Genomic DNA, 23,279 nt, shown 5'->3' with positions numbered 1-23,279 from the left:
TAACAATAATGTTGTTTTTGTAAAAAAATAGTTGTTGTAATTCATGCAACTACCTTATATGAATATGCTTTGGGCCAAACCTATAAAGGCCTGTGTACATAAGCTGCCTTGCCTGCTTACCTTGCTTACTTCTGATAAAAGAATAAAAAGAAAAGGGCAACCCAGTTCGGAATTTCCTCGGCCTTCTTTACAGCAATACCTAATTTAAGTCGTGACGTACAAAAAATATTCACCTACCTATAACAACAACGCTCTCTGAGCGTCCGTATTACCCAAATACGTTGTATCCGAAATCCCATTTAAAACACAAAAACCGCGACTGAAACTTTATTAAATGTTTTCATTCCTAAAACAAACATTTTTCCTTTGAAATAAATTGTATTTCATGTTTGGTTGGGCTTTTGTTTTCAAAATACAAAACACACACATACATACATTCAACAACATATCGTACGTTCTGTCAAAGTTAAAAATGTTCAACTTACAAAAAGTATACGCTCGACGTATTTCGGTAGTTCTCATAAGAATACATGTGTTCTACTTTTTTCACCACAAACGCCCTGGGAATACGGTCGTATTTAGGCATATCAGTTATTCTTTTATTTTTATTATGCTCAAACATAGCTCAAACGTCAAATGAAATCTCATCTGGATTTCATTTGACGTTTAACCTATGACAGTTGAAATCGAGTGGATTTCGTAAATGTACGTTGTTTTTGTATTTTTGAACGCACACGCAGACTTATAGGTTTGGCCCTGAAGGATGAAAATCACTCACTGATAAATGAGACCCCAATAACAACGCGAATGAAAAATCATTCACTGCAGAATGAATACCTTACAAAGATACTCCATCTCTGTGCCAGATACTAAGAGAGCAGCGGTGAGGAAGCTCCCTTCTTACCCATAAGCTATTCACAGCTTTCGGGGAGAACGCGGATGAAGAGTTGTGTAAATAAATAAGTGGAAGGGTTGGTTATTTATATACAGTACAGTGTGTTTGGGATTCTAAAATGTTTACTCGCGTTCCTTTATGTAGACTACAGGCTCGTTCGTATTATCTTACGAAAACTAAGCCAGATTCGAAGTCGACTATAAAGCAATTCACTAATTCACTCACTATAACAAACAATATAAATAAGTGTCGCTTGTTCCAACCTCATAGACTGAAAGTAAGCAATGCCAGCAATAACAGAGGTACAGGTCTATGGAATCTTATTTTCGGCAAATATTTGTTGCTTACAAATATTGTTGGATCTGGGTTGCTTATGGTCGTTGGAGATGTTGCGGCACAAGAAATCGAACATCGTAGAGGCCAAGCAGGTTCCAAGCGTTATGACCTGGAAAGAGTTTGTCGGATGTTTGTTGTTGGTGCATTGCAGGGTCCACTTCATCACTATGTCTACAATTGGATGGATCGAGTAATGCCTGTTGCCAATTTACGAAATATCGCGAAGAAAATTCTTATTGATCAGTTGTTCATGTCACCAATATGCATATTCATATTCTTCTATTCAGCTTGTTATTTAGAAAAGAAAACTTTGAAGGAAACTAACGATGAGTTGCGCGAAAAATTCTTATTTATCTACTGTATGGACTGGCTACTTTGGCCCGGTGCTCAATATGTTAATTTCCGCTACTTGGATACAAAATATCGCGTAACATTTGTTAACGTTTGTACAGCATTATATAATGTCTTTATGTCATATGTTAAGCACGATTATTAGTACAATTTAGGTGAAATTGCTTATTGTATTACAAGTTAAATTGACACCTTCTGTAAAATTAATTAATGGGTTAAAGTTTAAAACTAGTATCTTAATGAGGCAATATGTAACAAAACAAAGTACCTGTAATCTAAGTCAGGTCGCAAATACATACACATAACCCAGAAAGTCTGCGTTCACCTTACTACTTTTTAAAAATGATGCTAAAACTTTAATAAATAGGTAAATGAGATCAGTTGTTCTTTCATAAATATGTTACTGGCACTCTTTAGTACCAGAATAAAAAGAAAAATTCCAGGAAATATATTATTTTTGCGAAGATAACGGTAAAAAAGTGTTGCAACTGCTAAATTAGAGCCCCAAAAAGTCTGCGTTCACTTTGTATGTTGCAATAATACTGTTAGTTTTTTTTGAAGTTTTCTCCCATTTTTAATCAATATTGTCACAACTGGTCATTCTGTGAGGTCGTTTGCACACTTAACTTAAAAAAGTAAAGTATTTTAAGAATGGAAAACAAGGGCAAAGAAATTAGCATCGATAAAAGGAAAATTCTAAGTAAATTATGGAAAATGCTATCGAAATATTGGCGAAACTGTAGGTAGAACATATTAGTCTATACATAGAGTGATAATTAACTATAAACAAACCGGAATTTTTACGTCAAAACCCAGATCTGGGCATTATATAGGAGCCAAAACCTTACAATCTCAGCAGTATGCTTTGAAACGTTATGTTGTTGCAACCAAAATTTCGTAGCTAAACCAAGTTCTTCTGCATTTTTGGTTCAAATTGCGCTTCATGATGTTTAGGTAACCATACTTGTCCATTGTCGATTCAATAAATACAAGTTGGTCCACTCCAGAAGCTGCTACACACCCCCAAACCAAAACAGCACCCTCGCCATTTTTTACAGTGTAAATCAAGATTTTGTTTTTCAAGCGATGTTCGAGCTTTCTCCAAACAGTTTGAAGTCCTTTCATTGCAAACATATAGAACATGCTTTCGTCCGAAAATATGACTTGATTCCGGAATACTGGAGGCTTGTTTATGTATTCATTAGCAAATTCAATATGCTTCTGCCTGTTAACTAGTGATATGTACTGCTTTCGCCGTGCGACTATACCGTGATATCCAGCTTTATGCAGTATTTTTCTGGCGGTTTGTGCACAAATACTTTTTTTGGATGCCATTTTCAAATTTTCAACAATTTTCGAAGTAATTATCGGACTGTTTGTTTTAACTATATTAGTTATGTTACGCTCCTCCCGTTCTGATAATATTTTTGACCGTCCAAAACTGAGCTTTGACCGTCCAGATCTGGGCTTTGACTTCAAAATTCCGATTTGTTTATAGTTAATTATCACTCTATGTATAGACTAATATGTTCTACCTACAGTTCGCCAATATTTCGATAGCTTTTTCCATAATTTACCTAGAATTTTCCTTTTATCGATGCCAATTTCTTTGCCCTTGTTTTCCATTCTTAAAATACTTTACTTTTTTAAGTTAATGTGCAAACGACCTCAAAGAATGACCAGTTGTGACAATATTGATTAAAAATGGGAGAAAACTACAAAAAAAAATTCAAAAAAACTAACGGTATTATTGCAACATACAAAGTGAACGCAGACTTTATGGGGCTCTAATCTAGCAGTTGTAACACTTTTTTGCCGTTCTCTTCGTAATAATAATATATTTTCTGGAATTTTTCTTTTTATTTTGGTAGTAAAGAGTGCCAATAACATATTTATGAAAGAAAAACTGATCTCATTTACCTATTTATTAAAGTTTTAGCATCGTTTTTGAAAAGTAGTAAGGTGAACGCACAATTTCTGGGCTATGTGTAGATATTAAGAAAAATCACATATCATTTTGTATATAGTTTAGTTTTTATTTACATATGCATGTAGTTCTGTTTTAGCGAAATTAAAATTGGTTTACCTCCACATCAAATAAAAAGTGCATTAAACGCATATGTTCCTGACTTATAAAATTAACTAAAAGTAATGTTAAGTTCTCGTTACAGCGCGATAGTTGCTGTTTGATCATCGCTCGAAAATCATCTCGCACTCCTTTTTCAGTACCTCGTGTACGTCGGGATGTTCCTGAAGCACTCACATCTAAAGGAGTAAAATCAAAATTGTACTCTTCGTTGTGTGAATTCCACATCGCCATAAATTCTTCTATAAAGTCAACTGTTATTATGAATGCCGAGAAATTATTGAAGGTAAAATTTCTCCTGGTTGCTATAATGGAAAATATCTGTTCAGCCAATTCTTTTTCTCTTGGATACTCTAATTGTAGTAATATAAGCAAATCACCCAAAACCTCATCAGGACAATTTGGTTCGTAGATACGACGCTATTCACAAAGAACAAGAGAATATATATAATACACAAATATTTTCAATTTTAGTCAAGTAATTCCTTACACATAAGTTCGTAACGATAGCTTTGCAGCAATATTGAAGTAAAGCCTTCTGCGTCAAAGGTATAAAAATCATATGACGGGGAACTTTCAACGTCAAGTGTTCCAAAAACTGTCCTGATGTTGTTGGAAGCTCTTTCAGTATTTTCAATATGCATTCGAAACCCTCGAACTAAAAAGGAATAAGTAAACTCTCTCAACAACATAAGTAAAATTAAAAAAGATTTACCGTTAATTTGCCTTGCAATAAATTTAAGCCCAACTTCAAAATATGGTGTACCAAACTACTTTTTATAGTCATCTCAAGCATCAGCTTTTTGGCTTCTTCTTGATGTCCAAAATAGATTGCCAAGTCGAAGAGAAATCTAGAAATCCAAGGAGATAGTGGAAGTGTTAAAAGCAGTTTACTAAATTCTCGCTGAAATTGTTCTGTGTTTAGTAATTGCCAACATTGTGCAGCATGGACAAATGCTTTCGAAATATCTTTGCTGGTTGGCGTCGTTAGTGATATCTGTGGTGGCTCCATTTGAGTGTCTGATCGTTCTACCTTCCAGTCGCTGAATCCCTCAACTAAAACATGATTGATTTCCACGTCTTCCGGTCGTGTGTTGCAGTTTTTAATGTAACAATGCAAGGAGTAAATGAAGAGAGTCGTTGCATAGAAAAGAACATGAGTACTTCCTGCCGGACTTGTTGATACAATTTCAATAAGTTTATCCCAATAGATGTTTTGACCCCTACAATTGGACATTCTTAAGCACTTTTACAAACACAAAGATGATCTCGGGAACATACCAGGATTTATTGAAAGGCAAAAATGCTTCCCATCGTTGTATTTTTCCACATAACATCAACACTTGGAATATTTTCTTCCATATATCGTTGGTATCGCATTTTACCTCGTCTAATATCTGTCGAATATAATACTCAAGCGATATCGTGAAAAGTCGACAAACTAAGTTTGGATTTGTTGCCAGATCTGGTGTTTTGTGATAAATTAATGGCAGGGCTTCCTCTACCAACATTTCCTGATATTTTTGGGGATTTTGCTTCATGCCGTCGGCAATCATTTCTAAAAGGCGGGGCTTCAAACAACAACAACAACATCAATGATTTACAACTTTATCCGTAATTGATGTTTACTTACCGAATGTGTTACTGCGGCCTGTGGAAAACGCTTAAAAACAAGCAGCAACAGTTTACACTGATTTAAACTATTTTCGGTATTATTGACCGTCATCATAAGGATCTTGTGCTGAACTTCATAGGAAACATGTTGGAACATCTTAACATAGAATTCTTGCTGTGATGTAATTTCGTTCTCATTTTTTAAGGCATTCGTTAATTCTCTGATCTCCTCTTCCAGTAGTTGTACATTTGGATTTTGAACGGTCAAAATTCTACAATTACATATTCAGGCAAAAATAACTATGTATATAACATAAACATATTAGCACGTTCGCGGATGTGGATGCTATAGTACTCATTTTTATGACGGCGCAAGATGACGTGAATGCTATAGCATTCACATGCAAAGCCAATTCTTATTCATTTACTTGTATGTATACAATCGTCAGTTTTTGAGATTAGTAAATATAATACGACTACTTTCAGAAATATCCATAATATAATAAATAAAAAATACTAACCCCCATTATTACAAGTCTTCTTTTGTTATATTTTGGATTTACCGAACAGATTTAGAGCGTTCCGCTCAACTTAAAGTTAAAAGTGATGATTGAATTTTAAGGAGGAGCTTCTTGACATTAACTTTCAATCTAAAAATTATATTTTTAATGCCTCCAAATTGGTTTATTTTGTGTTTTCAAATCCATCAGATAGTAAAAGAATACATATAGCAATGGCCCTAATATTTATAATTAATAAATACAATTACAATTAATTTCGAAAATTTTTTGCACCTCTCTGATATTTTTTTGTCTGCGAACAAATTAACATTTAAGGACTTTTACACTGACGTTATTTTTGAATTCTTCATAAACATACTTAGTCAACTAAATTATTGCAAAACCAAAATTACAAAATTTTAAATAAAACAATTGTTGGTATAAATGACTCACATTATTCATATATTTGTTAACAAATATTTGCTCCAGCGACCGACAGTGTGCGCTTACTGAGAGCAAGTGAGAGTAAATAATACATTGAAATTTAAGCTCACTTGTTCTCAGTAAGCGCACATTGCCGGTCGATGGAGCGAAAATTTGCCTAATGTTACCTTAACTTTACACATGTTTAAATGTTCTTAAAATTACCACAAAGGAGAACAACTCATTGTTTGTACAATAGCAGCTTGTAAACCTCTCTGAATTGAATAAGTTTTGGAATGGCATATTCCAATGTTGTTGTAACAGAATAGAAACCTAGGTAGAAGCATAAATTTTATGCTGTCCGCTTGCCGAAACACTATGGTTTCGGGTTAATCCGGTACTAAAAACCGCTCTGCCGTGGGATTGAACATATTATAATGGTATTTTTCTTTAATGTATTTTATGAAAATTTTAAACGGAGTCGTTTGAGTACGAACGATACGTTTGAAAAATATTTTTTTACAAAAACTGGCTGTTCTTTCCGAAATTTTTTTCATGTGTTCCATAAATTTTCGATGGGATTAATCTCCGTACTTTGGGCCAGGAGATAAGAATTATGTCTGATTGTATTTATGCATATAGCAATTTGTTTGAATTTCTAGGGTCAACAAAACAAAGTTTTTTAACTCTGTTGGTTAAATAATTTTTTAAAACATATGTGGTCTGTTCCAGTAATACAAGAATCTGCGAATTTTTACTATTTTTTCCAATAACATAAAGGAAAAAATTGTATCATAGTAAAAAATAGTAGCTTCTTGAAGGTTCTGGAAAAGAGCAATGGAGTCAATTGACGTGTTAATATATCACATTACTACTTTTATTTTTTTACAAATTGGTTAGGAACCAATGTCGTCGTTTCTTGGTATCATCTTTTCATTTTTCTAATATCACGGTTATACTAGAGGTTTTTGCCTGGTTAACCCACATTATGAGGATTTATTTGACATTTGCGCTATGGAATTGACATTTGCAACACAAACCCACTGGGTTAATCCGGTTAAGTGTAACCGGGTTATATATATATAGGGGACCCGGCGAACTTCGTCTCGCAGTTTTTTAGGTACAGAACTTGATGGCTTTGGTTCAAACCTATAATTTTTTATTTGGTGCTTATTTAAATTTGCGTTTTAATCAACTAACCCATTTTAACCTATTTACCCATTTTGATCCGATCGTTATCAGGTAACCACCTTCGTATGTTTTTATACCATCCACCATGGTATGGAGGGTATATTTAATTTGTTTTTCTGTTTGTAACACATCGAACTAATCATTTGCACATATATTCTTGATCAGGATAAAATTCTAAGACGATATAGCTATGACCGTCTGTCTGTGTGTCCGTCTGTTGTAATCACTGTAGCGTTCGCAATAATTGAGCTAGAGCGCTATATTTTTGCACCCGAGTGTCTTTTTTTCCATAGGCAGGGCAAGTTCGAAGATGGGTTATATCGGAACACTTTTTGGTATAGCCCCCATATAACGCTACTTCCCGATTTTCGGTATTTTGGGGATTTTACCTACATTTTTTGACCGAACTACCTGTAATTTCAGGTTTGGGGTTCCCAGTGTTCACAAAACATCTCCACCAAAAATCGTCAGCATAGGTCCATGTTTTGGCCTCCATATAACGGTACCTCCCGATTATCGGTATTTTGAGGATATTAGCTAAAATTTTTAACCGAACTACCAGTAATTTGACAGTTGAGGTTCATAGTAATCACAAAACATCTCCACTAAAAACTGTCAACATAAGTCCATGTTTTGGTAGAGCCCCTACATAACGGAACTTCCCGATTTTCTTTATTTTTAATTACATTTCTTGACCGAACTATCTGTAATTTCAGGTTTGGGGTTCCCAGTGGTTCCCAAAGAATATCCACTAAAAACAGTCAAGGTCCATGTTTAGGTATAGCCCCCCTATATAACTGTACCTCCCGATTTTTGGTATTTTGAGTATTTTAGCTTAAATTTTTGATCGAACTACCTGTAATTTGACCGTTGAAGTATCTAGTAATCACAAAATATCTCCACCAAAAACTGTCAACATAGGTCCATGTTTAGGTATAGCCCCCTATATAACTGTACCTCCCGATTTTCACTTTGATATAGCCCTATATAAGGTTCCTTACCGATTGAATAATATTTTTTTTATGTTTTTTACCTTATTTAGCTATCAGAGGTCATAAAAAGGCGGAACAATACTTCTGGAGAAGTTAAATGTCTTTGGAATCTTTCCGCGTTGCAAATGTTCAGATGATTCAAAAACATTTCATTTTCTTTTGATTGTTTTTATCGCACTCAGCAAATTTTGACAGGAGGTTTCATTCACGCATTGTGATAAATTCAAAATGTTCAAACGAAATTAGTTTGTTTTCCCTAGCCTATGTTTACATTTACGAAATCCACTCGATTTTAACTGTCAATTCCATTGCGCAAACGTCAAATGAAATCCAATCGATTTCAGATGAGTTTTCATTTGACGTATACATAAAGGAATTGACAGATGAAATCGAGTGGATTTCGTAAATGTAAACATTGTATTAATAACAGCTGTTCCACACCTTCAATGTTAACAATGTTCACAGTTGCGTTGTTGTGTACAATGCATGAGTGTGCAACTGAAATATTTTGTCTAGGTTTGCAAAACACAAAGCAATTGACAATACGGAAGTCAGCCAAAGGCACTATCATCTAGAAACCATACAACAATATTAGCCATCGATTTTGACAAAGCGTTTGATCGCATAGACATTCACATTATACTTGAAGCTTTATCATCATGTGGAGTTGGATCAAAGATTTTAAACTATATTAAATATTTTTTAACAAATCGACATTTTCGTGTTAAGATAAACAACAAGCTTTCTCAACAATTCCCGTTACACAATGGTATACCCCAAGGCACACCACTCTCTGTCGTCCCTTTCCAAATAGCATTTAATGAAATAAGCGGTATCATCAATAAACACAACATTTACCATTGCTTATATGCTGACGACTTGTATATCGTTAGCATACGGGCATGTTCTGGAATTCACCGTGTATCCATTTCACATCACACATGCACTTCACCTTTGAAAGCAATTGCTGTTCTGTATTTCACGTGAAAAGAGCTTTCATATTTCACGAAAGAACTTTGGAAAGCTTTATTACAGCTTTCAAACTTTATCATTAACAATGAAAAAATACCATTCTGTGTTGGCGCATCAACGAATACCTATGCGTGTGTGGGTACACAGCAAACCAATCGTACAGACATCGTAACGAAATTCGGACGATACGTCCGATATCTGATCTGAAATTGTAACGATATCTTAACGAAAGTTGTATGAAGTGGTTTTGACATAATTTCGGAACGAAATGTCGGAGCGACATCGGATCGATTTCGGTCCGATTTCGTAACGAAATCTGAAGAAAATCCTTGGGAAATTCGGAAAGGAAATTTCTTTCCGACATTCGTTCTGAAATCGGAACGAAATCGGTACAAAATCTGAACTATTTCCTCTCCGAAAAATCGTTTAGAAATCGGAGCGAAATCTGAACGACTTTACTTCCGAAATTGTTCAGACGTGTCTGACATCAGACATTTGGTTTGCTGGGAAACTATGACTGGCTTTTTGGCCACAAACAAAAATGTGAATATGGAACATGTAAATTTTTTGAACAAGTTGAGAAATGAAATAAATAACAGCTGCATAGAAATGAATATACACTTGCTAAAAAAGGGAATAGAAGAGCAAAACAAAGAAATTAATAAAAAAGTAATATCTTAATTAATCATGAAATTATTACAATTAAATATACAAAGTTTGAGTAATGATAATAATAATAATAAAACACTGTAAAAACCTGTTGGAGTTATTTCTAAGAAATAATAACATACGTATAGCATTGATAAGTGAAACGTGGTTAAACGATAATACATCTTTTAGCCTTTGTAATTATAACTTTGCATACAAGAATAGACCCGACGGATATGGAGGTGTTGGTATTTATCTGAAAAGGAAGGGATATTTCCTTTTCTTTGGTAAATATTAACATCAAGAGATGTATTTGAGAAGATGGTAGATGATCTTTTTAGGTTGTTTGAAAACTCTAACCATCCGACAATAAATGCAAGATCAATGCTGTAGGGTGATTCGATTTCAGACTACCGTGGTATTTTTTTTGGGTGACACGGCGGCAAAGTATGACTTTTTCTACTTAAATAACGGACAACCAACGTATCGTCTGCAGGACAGACATGCGTCTGTGCTCGATATTACCTTTGCGAAAAATGTAGACATGATGCCGGAATGGAAAATTTGTTAACCATCTCATCCCCAATGTTGCATATATGCAACATTGTGTTTATGAGCTTCTAAGTACCGTTATTTTACATATTTTTCTTTGAACCTTTCGCAAAAATATAGCCTCGTGTGTTATTTAAGCTTACAACTTATTAGTTTGTAGTCAGCTCTACACGTGTTCAATTATCGTGAGATTGAAATTTACTAATTGATTTTGCAAAAAATCGTTGTTTTCTAAAAGGGTTAAAAAACATTAATGTAATTAATTAACCCCAGAACCAAGTTGAACAACTTAATATAGAAAGGTAAGTAAGTAATTAGATAAAAACACGGCATGAAAATATTATTTAGATTGCCTGTAATAATTTTGTAAATGTGGTGTTGCGTATATGCAACATTGGTTCATTATGGAAATTTTAAAAATAAAAACATGTATTTGTATACACATTCTAAGATGCGCCCTTGGTACAATAAGAAGCAACCGACTGAAAAATTGTACTCTAAGTAGTGAGAAGGAACTTCAAAAACGAGGACGTGGGTCAAGCGATTTCCAATATGAAGCAACGCACAACTTGTTCGCTTGTCGTTGGTACGATAATAAGAATGTACAATTGGTTTATAATTATGTAGGTAAGAATCCCATGAGTGAATGCCAGAGATGGTGCCGCAAAGAGAAGAAGTTTATAACAGCCATAGTAGAATGCTACAACAAACACATGGGAGGGGTAGATCTTGCGGATATGCTGCTTGAATTGTACAAAATCAATCACCGCTCAAATAAATGGTACATGTGCATAGTGTACTGGTGCATAATTTCGAGTTTAGTAAACAGTTGGTTGTTGTACCGCAGAGACATCATACACACGAACGGCGAGTTGAAGCATATGCCACTAATAAATTTCCAATTGGATGTTGCTACAGAGCTTTTGAACGCAAGTCAAGCTACAGTTGTTGCAAAAAAGAGGGGCCATCCATCATCACCAGCTGCTTCTACGGGCTCTGAGTCAACCCCATATAAAAGAGCATACGCTTAAAACCCTGCACAATCCATACGATTTGATGGTAATAATCATTGACCGGAATGGGGAACACGGTACAGTTGTAGGGTATGCAGCATTGGGTTTCCAAGCTGTAAATGCAGCAAATGCAAGGTGCTCCTGGGCTCCAATCCTCAAAAAAATTGTTTTGTATCCTACCATACATAAATTTAAATAATAAAATAAATAAACGCCATTTGAAAAAAATCAACTTGTATTTAAATTTATTCCACCATGTTGCATATACGCAACATCCTGTAGCTCTTGAACCAGGACACCTAGGACGTTGAAAATTTTTTCAGTCGATATTAAGGTTAACCCTCTCTTATATGTATACTCAAAAAAAAATTTAGCTACCCCCATTTTAATTCGGGGATGAGAGGGTTAAAACAAACTGACAAACAGCAATCATTTGCCAATAATAATTGATTTTCTATCACTTTCAGGTGCCCCAAGGCTACAAAGAGAATTAAACGTAAAGCGATTTTGGATGAAATGTCTAGACTTGAGGTAGGGAATTCAATTCAGGATTTCAATGAAAGAGTACGTAATATAGTTGAGAAGAACACGATCACGATAGGACCGAGGAACAGATATATCCCTAAGATGTGGTGGAATGAAGAAATTCAAAAACTGTATAGATTGAGACAGGCGTCAAAGGCAAAATACTTTAAAACTAATACGTTAGAAGACCTTAGGGTTTACCAACTAGCGGAGGATGCTTGGAGGGAGAAATCGAAAGAACGGAAGAGGCAGAATTTCCTCGCCGTTTTGGACGAACTCTCATCTAGTCCACCATCCAAACATTTTTGGAAAACAATTAAGAAAGTGAGAAAATACAAGCAAAGTAAAAATGTGAATAACTCATGGGACGATGAACAGAAGGGCAAATTCCTGCAACATGAAGCCTCAGCGTCGGTGCAGCAAGGGTTAGGATCATATCCAACACAATTGATTACGAATATTTCTTCCCAGAGCGACACCAATAATGACCCCAGAAATGTCGCATTATTATTATGACATGTTTATAAATGATTATCATATTACAAACTTAGTCTATTTACAAAGTTTCGCCATGTGTTTCTATTATTAGCTAAAAATTGTAATTGATCTAGATTTTGGTTAGTTTCTGACATGATTGTTCTTCTCCATGTAGTTCTTGGTCTGCCTCTTTTGCGACGTCCTTGTGGATTCCATCTAAGAGCCGAGTGGGAAATTTCGTCCTCGCTTTTCCCCAATGTATAGCCCAGCCAACCGTATTTTTTCCTGGTTATATCGGATTCTATTTCATGTTGCCGTGTAACGATCCACAATCGCTCATTAGACATGGTTTGCGGCCACCATATTTTCAAAATTCTCCGGAGACATCTGTTTATGAAAACCTGTAATTTGTTGATGTCGCATCACAGCTTAATAATAATGCAACGACAATGAACACTGGGGATGTTCATGGACATTCACTTTCAGTTCTTCGAAGCAGGATCTGTGGAGGACTTACACCCACCACCGATTCATGGATTCAGAATCCAACGAGAGTCTAGGAGCCTCACATAATGATAAGGACATCCCCAAGCAGTCATTTGAGAATTTTAAATGCTTCCTCCAAACAAGAAGTTCAGTTTCAGCGCCAGGCGCTGATCTAGTATCATACGACTATCTTAAAAAACTCTGACCTGAGGAATTAAATAAATTTTTCAATATTTTGTCAGAGATATGGAAGAGTGGAAGAATCCCTGAAAACTAGAGGGATATCAAAATTTCTCCTATCCCGAAACCGGGTAAAGACATATCCAAAATCGAAAACTATAGACCTATATCTCTATTGTCGGTACCACTTAAATGCTTGGAAGCTAACCTAAATGACATGATACAAGAACATATTGAATCTAACAACTTATTACCTGCCAGATCATACGCCTTCCGACCCGGGCACTCAACGTCCATGTGTATAAATGACCTTATAAAATAAGTGTACTCACTTAAGGCTAATGGAGATCATGTATTAGGTCTGTGTGTAGATGTTGAGAAAGCATATGATTGTGTAGATGTCGGAAAATGGGAAGCACAGTTAATTCAATTTAATTTAAACAAAGCTATTGTCTCCTGGGTGGGTGCCACCGTGGTGCACGCTGAAGGTCGCGGGTTCGATTCCCCGGCCAGTCAACATCAAAATTTTCAACGGTGGCAAAATACCCCTCAGTAATGTTGGCGACATTTCCTGAGTATTTCAGCCATGTAAAACTTCTCTACAAATGGTGTCTTAGGACACGCCGTTCGGACTCGGCAATAAACTGTAGGTCCCTTATCATTGAGCTAATATGAATCGGGGTGCACTCATTGGTATGAGAGAAGTCTCCCTTGTCCCGTATGGGATGTTTGTGGAACAATTATTATATATTGTCTCCTGGAAAGAGACTTCCTCCAAAGGAGGAATCTCATTCTAGGGACACATAAAATTACTGGAAATGGTGGCCTAGCGCAAGGAAGTGCGCTTAGCCCCATATTTTTTAACGCATATACGCATCGGCAGCATTGGCAAACGCGGACAAAGGATCCGTGAACAGGGTCAAAACATATATCAATGGTTGCTTGAGAAAGTCACTAGGAACGATTAGATCCACACCCGTCGCATGCTTATATAATTTAGCAGGGGAATTACCACTAAAATATAGATTTTGTCTAACAGCGGCAAAAGAGTTGATAAAGTCTTTCGCGTATAGAAGACCTATAAGAGAAACTCTTCACAATTTGAGACACTCAATTAATACAGGCATATACAAGACATACATAAGATATAAAGACGTTATAGAAAGGGTTGGAAAACCCTCACCCATGGGAATAATGGCAGATAATATATTTCTTTAAGGGCATATCATCCAAAAAGTCAAACGCAGGACAGACAGTTATTGACCAATTGTATCAGCAAAAAATAGAAGACTTGAAAAACAATGATTTTTTCTGGTTCGGCTTTTGTCCATGAGGGCGTTGTGTTTGCTTATTATAGCAGTGAAACAGTTTCGTCCATGTCGGCTGAGCTAATTAATTAAATTAAAATTAATCAAATCTCTTGAATATGTTTTGAATAACAAAATTAATAAGGCGGCAATCCTATCAGATAGCTTGAGTGGTATTCCAGCTATCGAGAGTAGGGGAAAAGGCAATTTTTTAATAGATCGAATAAACTGGTTGGCTAAAGAAATTGAGGGTGACGTCCAACTGCATTACATACCTGGTCATGCCAATATCCGTATGAACGAAACCGTGGACCAAGCAGCAAAACGAGCTAGTGAAATTGGAGCAGAGATTGAAATGCCTCTAACGATTATCTAAATAACAAATGACCTTTGGTCAGAATGGTCGAGTGAATACAAGGACCTTGGCCGGGCGACTTCTTCACCATCTGCCCTGACATTACTAAGCGACCTTGGTTCCGAAATACCAAAGCTAAACCTGCCGAGATAAAGCAAATAAAAGCACATTACAAAGAATGAAAGTTGTAACATCAGCACTCTGTGAAGCATGCAACTGTGAAGAAAGCGTTGACCACATTATATTCCAATGTCAAAAATTCTCAACAAAAAGAAGCCTACACGCCTTCATCCAGAGCTCGAGATCCACATATGAATTCATCAAAAGATATGGATTTGACAGTCTACCTCCCATTGTGAAATTTCTTAAGGATGTTAAATTTCATCTCTAGAATAGACGCGAAATAAGCTTTAAATTGATCCTGAAGGATATCAATTTTTTCATCAGATTATTTGAGGAGTAATCCCTCTTATACGTGTTGTGGCGATATCTCAGAGGGACTGGGCAACTCAACCGTCTCTCACCATTAAAATAAAAAAAACTTGTAACCTAAAAGGCATCTCGATGACTAGCATGATTAGCCCCCATACAGTTAAGACTGGAGGTTCTCTTCGTACGTATCATAAGTATATTTCCAACAATTCATTTACTTACATATAACTAAAACATTTTGCAGCTTCCTCGAAGTTATTTGCTTCCTTCTCTAATTGGTATGCTTCGAACTGAAATATGTTTTCAAAAAGGCAAAAAGGAATGATTGTGACAAAGTTTCGAATTGCAAACCAACCTGCACGTTGAAGTTGTTGGGATACAAGGTTTTAGCGGTGATAATCCATGATTTTGCCGATGCCGGATCGGTTGTTTTCAACCTTTTCGCCTGTTCTATTATATAGGATTCATCCATAATTGTTTATCTCCAATTGCTATTTTTTGTTTACTTGTGGACGATGTGCGGAAAGAAAGGTTCAAAATAGCATTTCCGTGAAACAAACTATCGGAACTACATACTGTCAAGTAAATTTTCAATTCAACAGGCCTGTTCGATAACTTTGCAAGTAAAAAGTTGGTCTGTTCCAGTACTGCAAGAATCTATTATTTTTTCCGATAACATAAAGAAAAAAGTGTTATCGAAGTAAAAAATAGTAGCTTCTTGCAGGTTCTGGAACAGAGCAAGTGTTTGCAACTACTTCTCATTTCTCTTTTACTGTACAAGATTGTTATCGAACAGCATTTTGTATAAATTTGTGCAAACTTTTGGATTATCGAACATACCTAATGTCATGTTCACACGAGCGTTTCAATTACGTTGTTCGCCTGTCGAACGACGTACACGAATTAACCCGTTTCCACGACACCATTCGTAATTAACAGAAACATAAACAACATTTCCTTCATTTTTGTTTCCTTGTTTTCACGAAAATTTGAACCGTAAACACATAAAATATACATTAAATGTATAGGAAAAGCAATATAATTTCCTTCAATTTTATCTTCTATATTTAACTACACACATTTCATTCATATTTTCCATTAATTCTGAAAATTTTGGTATTTTCAATATATTTTTATATGTTTCTATTTTCAAAATTAAGGAGAGAGAGACAAGTCATAACAATGCTTGTGTATACAGACTTTCAGTTATTTGTTTCCATTCTGATATTTAACTACACACATTTCATTCATATTTTCCATTAATTCTGAAAATTTTGGTATTTTCAATATATTTTTATATGTTTCTATTTTCAAAATTAAGGAGAGAGAGACAAGTCATAACAATGCTTGTGTATACAGACTTTCAGTTATTTTATAACAAACTCTCCGAAATGTATACACTCGTGTTTGTCTTTTAAAGAAATGTGTAGGGATCAACCAACTGGTTTTTTTCTGTAGGGATCTCTACAGCAACTGCTTATAAATGTATGTTACGGAGTGCATTTTTCATAACTCTGTTGGACTACATCGAAAGATGTTGTGAAATCATAACTCCAATTGCACAACTTCCAAAATTTTTTGCTGGGTCTTTTTCTATAAATTCACTTATGAATTTTACAAGGGAGCGCGCAGCTAGGATGCACTCCATTTTGCTTCCACAGCACACAGCTAGTATGCACTCCATTTTCGATCCAAATCACAGGTTTTGATGTAGTGTTTTGAATTGAATTTAAAGGCACTCTTCGGATTGTATTTTTAGTCAGTCTAAAGATGCAATAAAAATCCAAGCCATTGCGAAATGCATTTATTATTTGTGTAAAACAATAATACAAAGAACTTTATTTTATAAACACAAATTAAAAGAAGTTTCCTTTAAATTCAATCACATTTGAGTTTACTTTCTCCGTTCTCCAATTAATCCAAGCGCATATGATTTTGCTTCATCATCCTTAATTTTTTTTATGTTGCCTTCCCATCACTAGTTCAACTTTCGACATGGACTCCACCTACACTCCACTCCATTAAAAATTTCCGTCTCGTGAATTACCGCAAAAATATTCGCAACTTAAGTTTTTATTTCATTATTTTATGTCAAACTATCCAGCAACGACAAAATATTTTGTGGTTGACTGATGACTGTCAAAAACAAGTAAAAAAGTATCAGTCGGCTTTGCCGACAGAGATATACCCTCAGCCTGTGCAAATTGAAAAACTTTTTTCACAAAATCAAACGGTTCACGTTAATTAAACTGTTGATTAAGATTAAAGGTCAGAAGTTTTGCGGAGGAGATACTAAAAGGAATGGATCGACATTGACCGTTATGAAAGTGGATCTCCAGCCACAACATATGGTGCCATATGGGGTTTTTACACTCTTCGGGCTGTTTGCTCAAGAAGTATGGACTTGCCCCTAAAAAACTTATACCACCGTAATTGAGGCAGCGAATGCAAGTTGCTTCAACAAAAATTAAAGTGATTCGAGAGCAAGTCTTAAAGTGAACTTATACCCTAGACAGACGGCAGAGTTAATTTGAATTAGGAACTGCATTTATTTTTACACTGACAGACGACAAATTCTGCATTTAAGAAAACAGCTGATTGCTGGTTAACATGTATTTTGTTGTTGTTTGAACTGCAAAATTTTGGTTGCACTGCATTATCTGTTTTTGCACGGCAATATCGGCCTTCGTTCTCTGTGCAAATCAATATATTTTCCTACAGTATTGCCATATTAAAATTTAGTAAATGCAGATTAAATACTGTTCTATCTTCTGCATTAAGAATGTGGATAATGCACGAATTAATGTGCATTAAGGGAGTTAATGCAAATTAACGCTGCCGTCTGTCTAGGGTATTAGTCCCAATTTACATTAGGCGAGTTTACTTGCGGCAATTGTCAGTTTGTAGGTGAGAGAGGGTGCTGAGAGGCAAAGGGTTACCATATGCCTCACCTTTCTCTCCTACAAAATGACAATTGCCGCAAGTAAACTCGCCCAATGTAAATTGGGACTTATCCGAAATTTTGTGTGGGAGGTACCGGATGGAGTGGACAAATATAGTCCATATTTGAACCTGATCTATATCTGGTAGATATATTAGGATGTGTAAAGTGTAGACCAATTCGGCCACTCCCATCCAGAGTTATCGTGCGCACAATATTTCCGAACATTTTTTAACTTATATGGGGGAGGTACCTGAAGGAGTGGACCGATATGGCTTATCTTCAGAATTAAACTATGTTTGGACAAAATATTACTAAGGCCAAATTTTGGACCGAATCTGCAGATCCGTTCGAGAGTTATCTTGCGCTCCCACCACCTCGCACGGTGTCAAAGGGGTTTTTTGCAACTTTCAGGCTATTTTCTCAGGAAGTATGGACTTGTCCCCGATGAAACTTGTACCGTCGAATAGAGGGCAGTGAATGCAAGTTGCTAAAACAAAAATCAAAGCCATTCAAGAGATGGCTCTAAACTGAACTTTTCCGAAATTTTGTATGGGAGGTACCCGAAAGAGTGGACCGATATAATCCATATTTGAACTTGATGTATGCCTAGAGGTAGTATTACCATATCCTAAGTTTGGTTCAATTCGGTTACTTCCTTCGAGAGTTATCGTGCGCACAAGTTTTGCGATAATTTTTGAACATTTGTGGGGGAGGTACCTGAAGAAGTGGACCTATATGGCCCATCTTCGAACTTAAATCAAATCTGGACAAAATATTTGGATACCCAAAATTTGAACCGAATCGATTGATCCGTTCGAGAGTTATCGTGCGCACCAGCCAGACGGACAGACAGACGGACGGACATTGCTAGATTTACTCAAAATTGTCTGAAACGGATATCGTACAAACATACTTGGGGTCTAAAACCATTATTTCGATGAGGCACATTTTTGGTCGTATCAAAGTGTAAATACCCTCTTTAGCCTAAAGGCTGAGGGTATAATGAACGGACACACCGGCAATCAACCGATTATTTGAGCAAAACTGACAGACAAAACTGATCGTGTGTACCCCACTTTAAAATGCGATTTTTCGTTCTGGCGATTATTTCAGTAAAGTATAGTACACATTGACAAGCAAAAATGACCGTCATCGAGGACTATTTCGTGAATATCAAAGCCTAACTTATAAATTTCTTTTGAAGTCTCTAAATAATACCGTATACAGTATAATCTCGATAATCCGGACACCACATGTTTCGGCGGTGTCCGGATTAACGAGTAGTAACAAAAACATATAATTTTGTGCGTTTAAATCATTAATAACGGGTGCCGCTTCCCAGGCTACCAAATTTACTTCTTATATTCATCCAGTGTAATTTAGGTGACATTTGCTGAAAATGTTGTCATCTAAAACTTCTCTATAATTGGTGTATCCTTAGTCCTTGGTCACACTAGAGTGTTTCATTGAAATAATTTCATGAAAACAAGGGTTCCTAGGTCGAGTTTCACAGTAGAGTGATATCATAAAGTTGCTGTAGTGGGGAACTCGATCTATAAATACTTAAAAATAGCGTTAAATGTTAATACATAAATAAAATATTTCAATTTAAATATTTGACAATATCTCAAATAAACAAAACCTGTTGAATTTGTTATTATTAATTTGAAGTTATAAGCAAACCGACATCAGAGTTGTTTTTTTATAATTTCATGAACCTGCCCAACCTTCTAATAATTGAACCATGAGAAAAATATGTGATATCCGGATTACAGAGTCTACAATTAAAAATTTTTAGTGCCCGGATTACCGCGTTGTCCGGATTAACCAGTGTCCGGATTATCGAGACTATACTGTATATTGTATTTCAACAGTTTTTAACTAAATAAAAGTTGTTATTTTCCGGAAAATTGTCCTAAAAGTACGTTGACTGTCAGTTTTGAATGATAGTGTGTACTCCCCCTAATCCTAAAGCATAGTACACACGGTCCAACAAAACTGACAGTCAACGTACTTTTATGGCAATTTTCTGGCAAATAAAAACTTTTTGTTAGCTAAAAATGATTGAAATACAACATTTAAGGTATAATTTAGTGATTAGGAAAGTAATTATTCAGCTAGACTTTGATATTAACGAAATAGACCTCGATGACTGTCAGTTTTGTTGGACCGTGTGTACTATGCTTAAAACTCGACTTTCGATTTTTTGATAAGAGTAATTTATCTGAAATTATCATATGAAATTAGCGTTTCTAGATTGAGTTCCATAGTGGAGGAAAATCATAAAATTGCTGTAGTGTAATGCTAAGTTTACATTTACGAAATCCACTCGATTTGAACTGTCAATTCGATAGCTCAAACGTCAAATGAAATCTCATCTGGATTTCATTTGACGTTTAACCTATGGATTTGACAGTTGATATCGAGTGGATTTCGTAAATGTAAACCAAGCATAATTCGATCTAATAACTCATAATTTAATGAAATTCATTCTAGTGTGGACTGACAGCCTGTTTCTGTATGTCGAAAGAAGAATGTGTGCGAATGAAACACGCCCAAACTTTAGTTTTCGAAATAATTTTACATTTGCTTTTGCTTCAAAAAAAAAAAAAATGAAAAACACACAAGAGTTTGGACGTGTTTCATTCGCACACATTCTTCTTTCGACATACAGAAACTGGCTTTGAGACTAATACCAAGTTTATACTTGCGCTCCAAAATCCACTGGATTTCATGAAATCCTGAAATACACCCCGGAGTTTACACTTATTTTTTGTTGATTTCAAACATATCACAATAATCAAGGTAGATGCATATGCGCGGCTGATCGAACATGAATTTTCAAAACAAGTTGTTGTAAATTGAATTAGTCATCAAAAATACACGACAACATAGAACTTTACAACTTTATTTCGAAAATTTTCGTAAAATTATATATATCGTATTAATTGTGTATAGTCAAGGCATATTTATTAAAGGTAGAAGTGATAATCTGCTGTATTCTTACTTTTTTTTGTAAATTTAGTTTTCAAAATGTAATAGGGTCTACTCATGAAATTTGAAACTTCGAAATTTGCTAACATAAAATACTTATTTTCATCGTAAACCTGTAATAAAAGTTACCTACGAGATTTCTGAATGCGTTATATTTACTTTTCGATTCAAATTTGTTCTATTTTAGAGGATTTTCAAAATGAATTTATGTGTTTTCTGAAAAAAAATTTGGAACGACCCTATTATTCAATAGTTTCTTTGACAATTAATCTTCAATAACAACAATGTTGTTTTTGTAAATTTGTTAGTTGTTGTAATTCATGCACATACCTTCTATAAATTTGCCTTGTGTATAGTACTAACAAATAAAAAAATCATAATAAATTTTGATAGATAAAAACTGGGTTGAGAACCTGCAAAACATGTATTACTACTTGCAGTAGTTTTCCCGTTTTGTGCTAAAATTACGTTCCCGTACTCCGAAATCTAGCAAGACTTGCACTTGTCTTTAAACAAGAATAGCGCCGAATAACACCCTCTTATCCTGTTTTAGGCAATACAGTTTTGGCCTAGTAGAAACTAGCAGCATTTTCTTTGGCATCTAAATAAATAAAACGATAGCTGATACGTTGATTTTGACATTTCTGCTGGAGTTTTTGCAATTTCCGTCATTTTTCCGTTCCCGTATTTTTAAGAAATTTGGGGAAATACATTTTCACAATTCGCTCTTTTCTCTAACATTACTATTAAAAAAGTACGGGAACACAATGAAAAATAGCATTGTAACAAATTAATTTAATATTTTTTTTCACATTGTTTACAAATTTTGATACTAAAATAGCAATTGACCATGTACCTTGTTTATTGTGATTCGTGAAAAGTGTTGCAGTTTTTGGTACTTTTTTAGGAAAAATCAGGGTTGTATATCATGTGTACTGTGATTTCGATGTTGATTTCGCTGAAATCAAGAAATGAGATGATTTCATTCTTGTATGTGAAATCATGATAAATTTTGCTTGATTCCGCCCGAAATCACGAAACGCATTCGAAATTACGAAACGACGCCGAATGTAAACCAAGCATAACCGCAGCAAATCGATTGTAATCGATCATTCACCGATTTATGAGTTTTCTTTTGAAAATGTAAAGAGGAGCACACAATCAGTTTTGACTGTCAGTTTTGCTCAAATAATCCGATGCTTGCCCGTGTGACATTTCATTTTTGCGGGGTACACACGATCAGTTTTCCGGGGTACACACGATCAATAGTAGAGCTGGCAAACCATCGATATTGCCAACATTAGATATTTTCGATATAATATTTTAAAATATCGATTGCTATCGATATTATCGTTAAGTTGTCAACACCATTAATTTGGAGATGAAAATTGCGGAAATGTCAATGCTTTTCTTGTCATTTTGCACAAGAAGTTCATATAAATGTAAAATAGAATAAACAATTGCTTTTATTTTATAAAAATATTAAAAAATGCATTTTACTTTTCCGAAAAATGTGTACGTGTAACTGCGGACTTACTTTCTCACACACACAAAACCGAAAAGCAGCGAAATTTCTATTCATTTCAATGAATTTTAGGTTGCCGATTTTTGTTCCGATAATATCGATAGGCAAAACTATCTATCGATATTTAATTTTTAAAAAATAATCGATTTTATCGATAGCGCCATCGATTTTTTGCCAGCTCTAATCAATAGTGCGATTCTCTAAAGCGGGGTACACACGATCAGTTTTGACTGTCGATTTCTCGGAAATATCGATAAATGTCAAACTGTCCAGCAACCACAAAATATTTTGTGGTTGCCTGATGACTGACAAAAATGAACGGCCACACTGGCAAGCAACCGATTATTTGAGCAAAACTGACAGTCAAAACTGATCGTGTGTACCCCACTTAACTCATTTTTGAGTTACCGACAATTGTCGGTAAAATTAAAGTGGGGTACACACGATCAGTTTTGACTGTCAGTTTTGCTCAAATAACCGG

At 35.3% G+C, this 23,279-nt stretch overlaps 2 protein-coding genes across 4 annotated transcripts; one reads left to right on the top strand and one right to left on the bottom strand.

Annotated features, from left to right (window-relative positions):
* The first annotated feature begins 873 nt into the window (after positions 1–873).
* On the top strand, positions 874–3,700 carry LOC141400965 (mpv17-like protein 2). Its single transcript, XM_073980689.1, has one exon. It carries the CDS (start codon positions 1,014–1,016, stop codon positions 1,725–1,727), a length of 714 nt encoding a protein of 237 aa, XP_073836790.1. The 5' UTR covers positions 874–1,013; the 3' UTR covers positions 1,728–3,700.
* On the bottom strand, positions 3,598–15,932 carry IntS10 (integrator complex subunit 10). Of its 3 annotated transcripts, XM_073980685.1 has the most exons (7): positions 15,691–15,932; positions 15,558–15,625; positions 5,302–5,554; positions 4,950–5,239; positions 4,384–4,891; positions 4,159–4,326; positions 3,598–4,088 (listed from the first exon to the last, which is right to left on the bottom strand). In XM_073980685.1, exons 1-7 carry the CDS (start codon positions 15,805–15,807, stop codon positions 3,654–3,656), a joined length of 1,839 nt encoding a protein of 612 aa, XP_073836786.1. In that variant the 5' UTR covers positions 15,808–15,932; the 3' UTR covers positions 3,598–3,653. The 3 variants fall into 3 exon arrangements, with proteins under 3 accessions (XP_073836786.1, XP_073836788.1, XP_073836789.1); XM_073980687.1 differs by lacking the exons at positions 15,558–15,625; positions 15,691–15,932 and adding an exon at positions 10,534–11,822; XM_073980688.1 differs by lacking the exons at positions 15,558–15,625; positions 15,691–15,932 and adding an exon at positions 5,804–7,604.
* Between the last annotated feature and the right edge of the window lie 7,347 nt (positions 15,933–23,279).

This window comes from Musca autumnalis, unplaced genomic scaffold (assembly GCF_047663935.1).
Source record: "Musca autumnalis isolate F117 unplaced genomic scaffold, ASM4766393v1 scaffold_4, whole genome shotgun sequence".
NCBI classification, from domain to species: domain Eukaryota; kingdom Metazoa; phylum Arthropoda; class Insecta; order Diptera; family Muscidae; genus Musca; species Musca autumnalis.
This window is presented reverse-complemented; position numbering and strand designations above follow the sequence as displayed.

What these genes read in the sequence shown, in the direction of transcription:
- LOC141400965 (XM_073980689.1), top strand. Translation starts at nt 1,014, where the DNA reads ATGTTTACTCGCGTTCCTTTATGTAGACTACAGGCTCGTTCGTATTAT.
- IntS10 (XM_073980685.1), bottom strand. Translation starts at nt 15,807, where the DNA reads ATGGATGAATCCTATATAATAGAACAGGCGAAAAGGTTGAAAACAACC. An exon ending in CCAACAACTTCAACGTGCAG is followed by an intron (nt 15,626 to 15,690) that starts GTTGGTTTGCAA and finishes AACATATTTCAG; the next exon opens with TTCGAAGCATACCAATTAGA. An exon ending in TTGCCTTTCAATAAATCCTG is followed by an intron (nt 4,892 to 4,949) that starts GTATGTTCCCGA and finishes GTCCAATTGTAG; the next exon opens with GGGTCAAAACATCTATTGGG.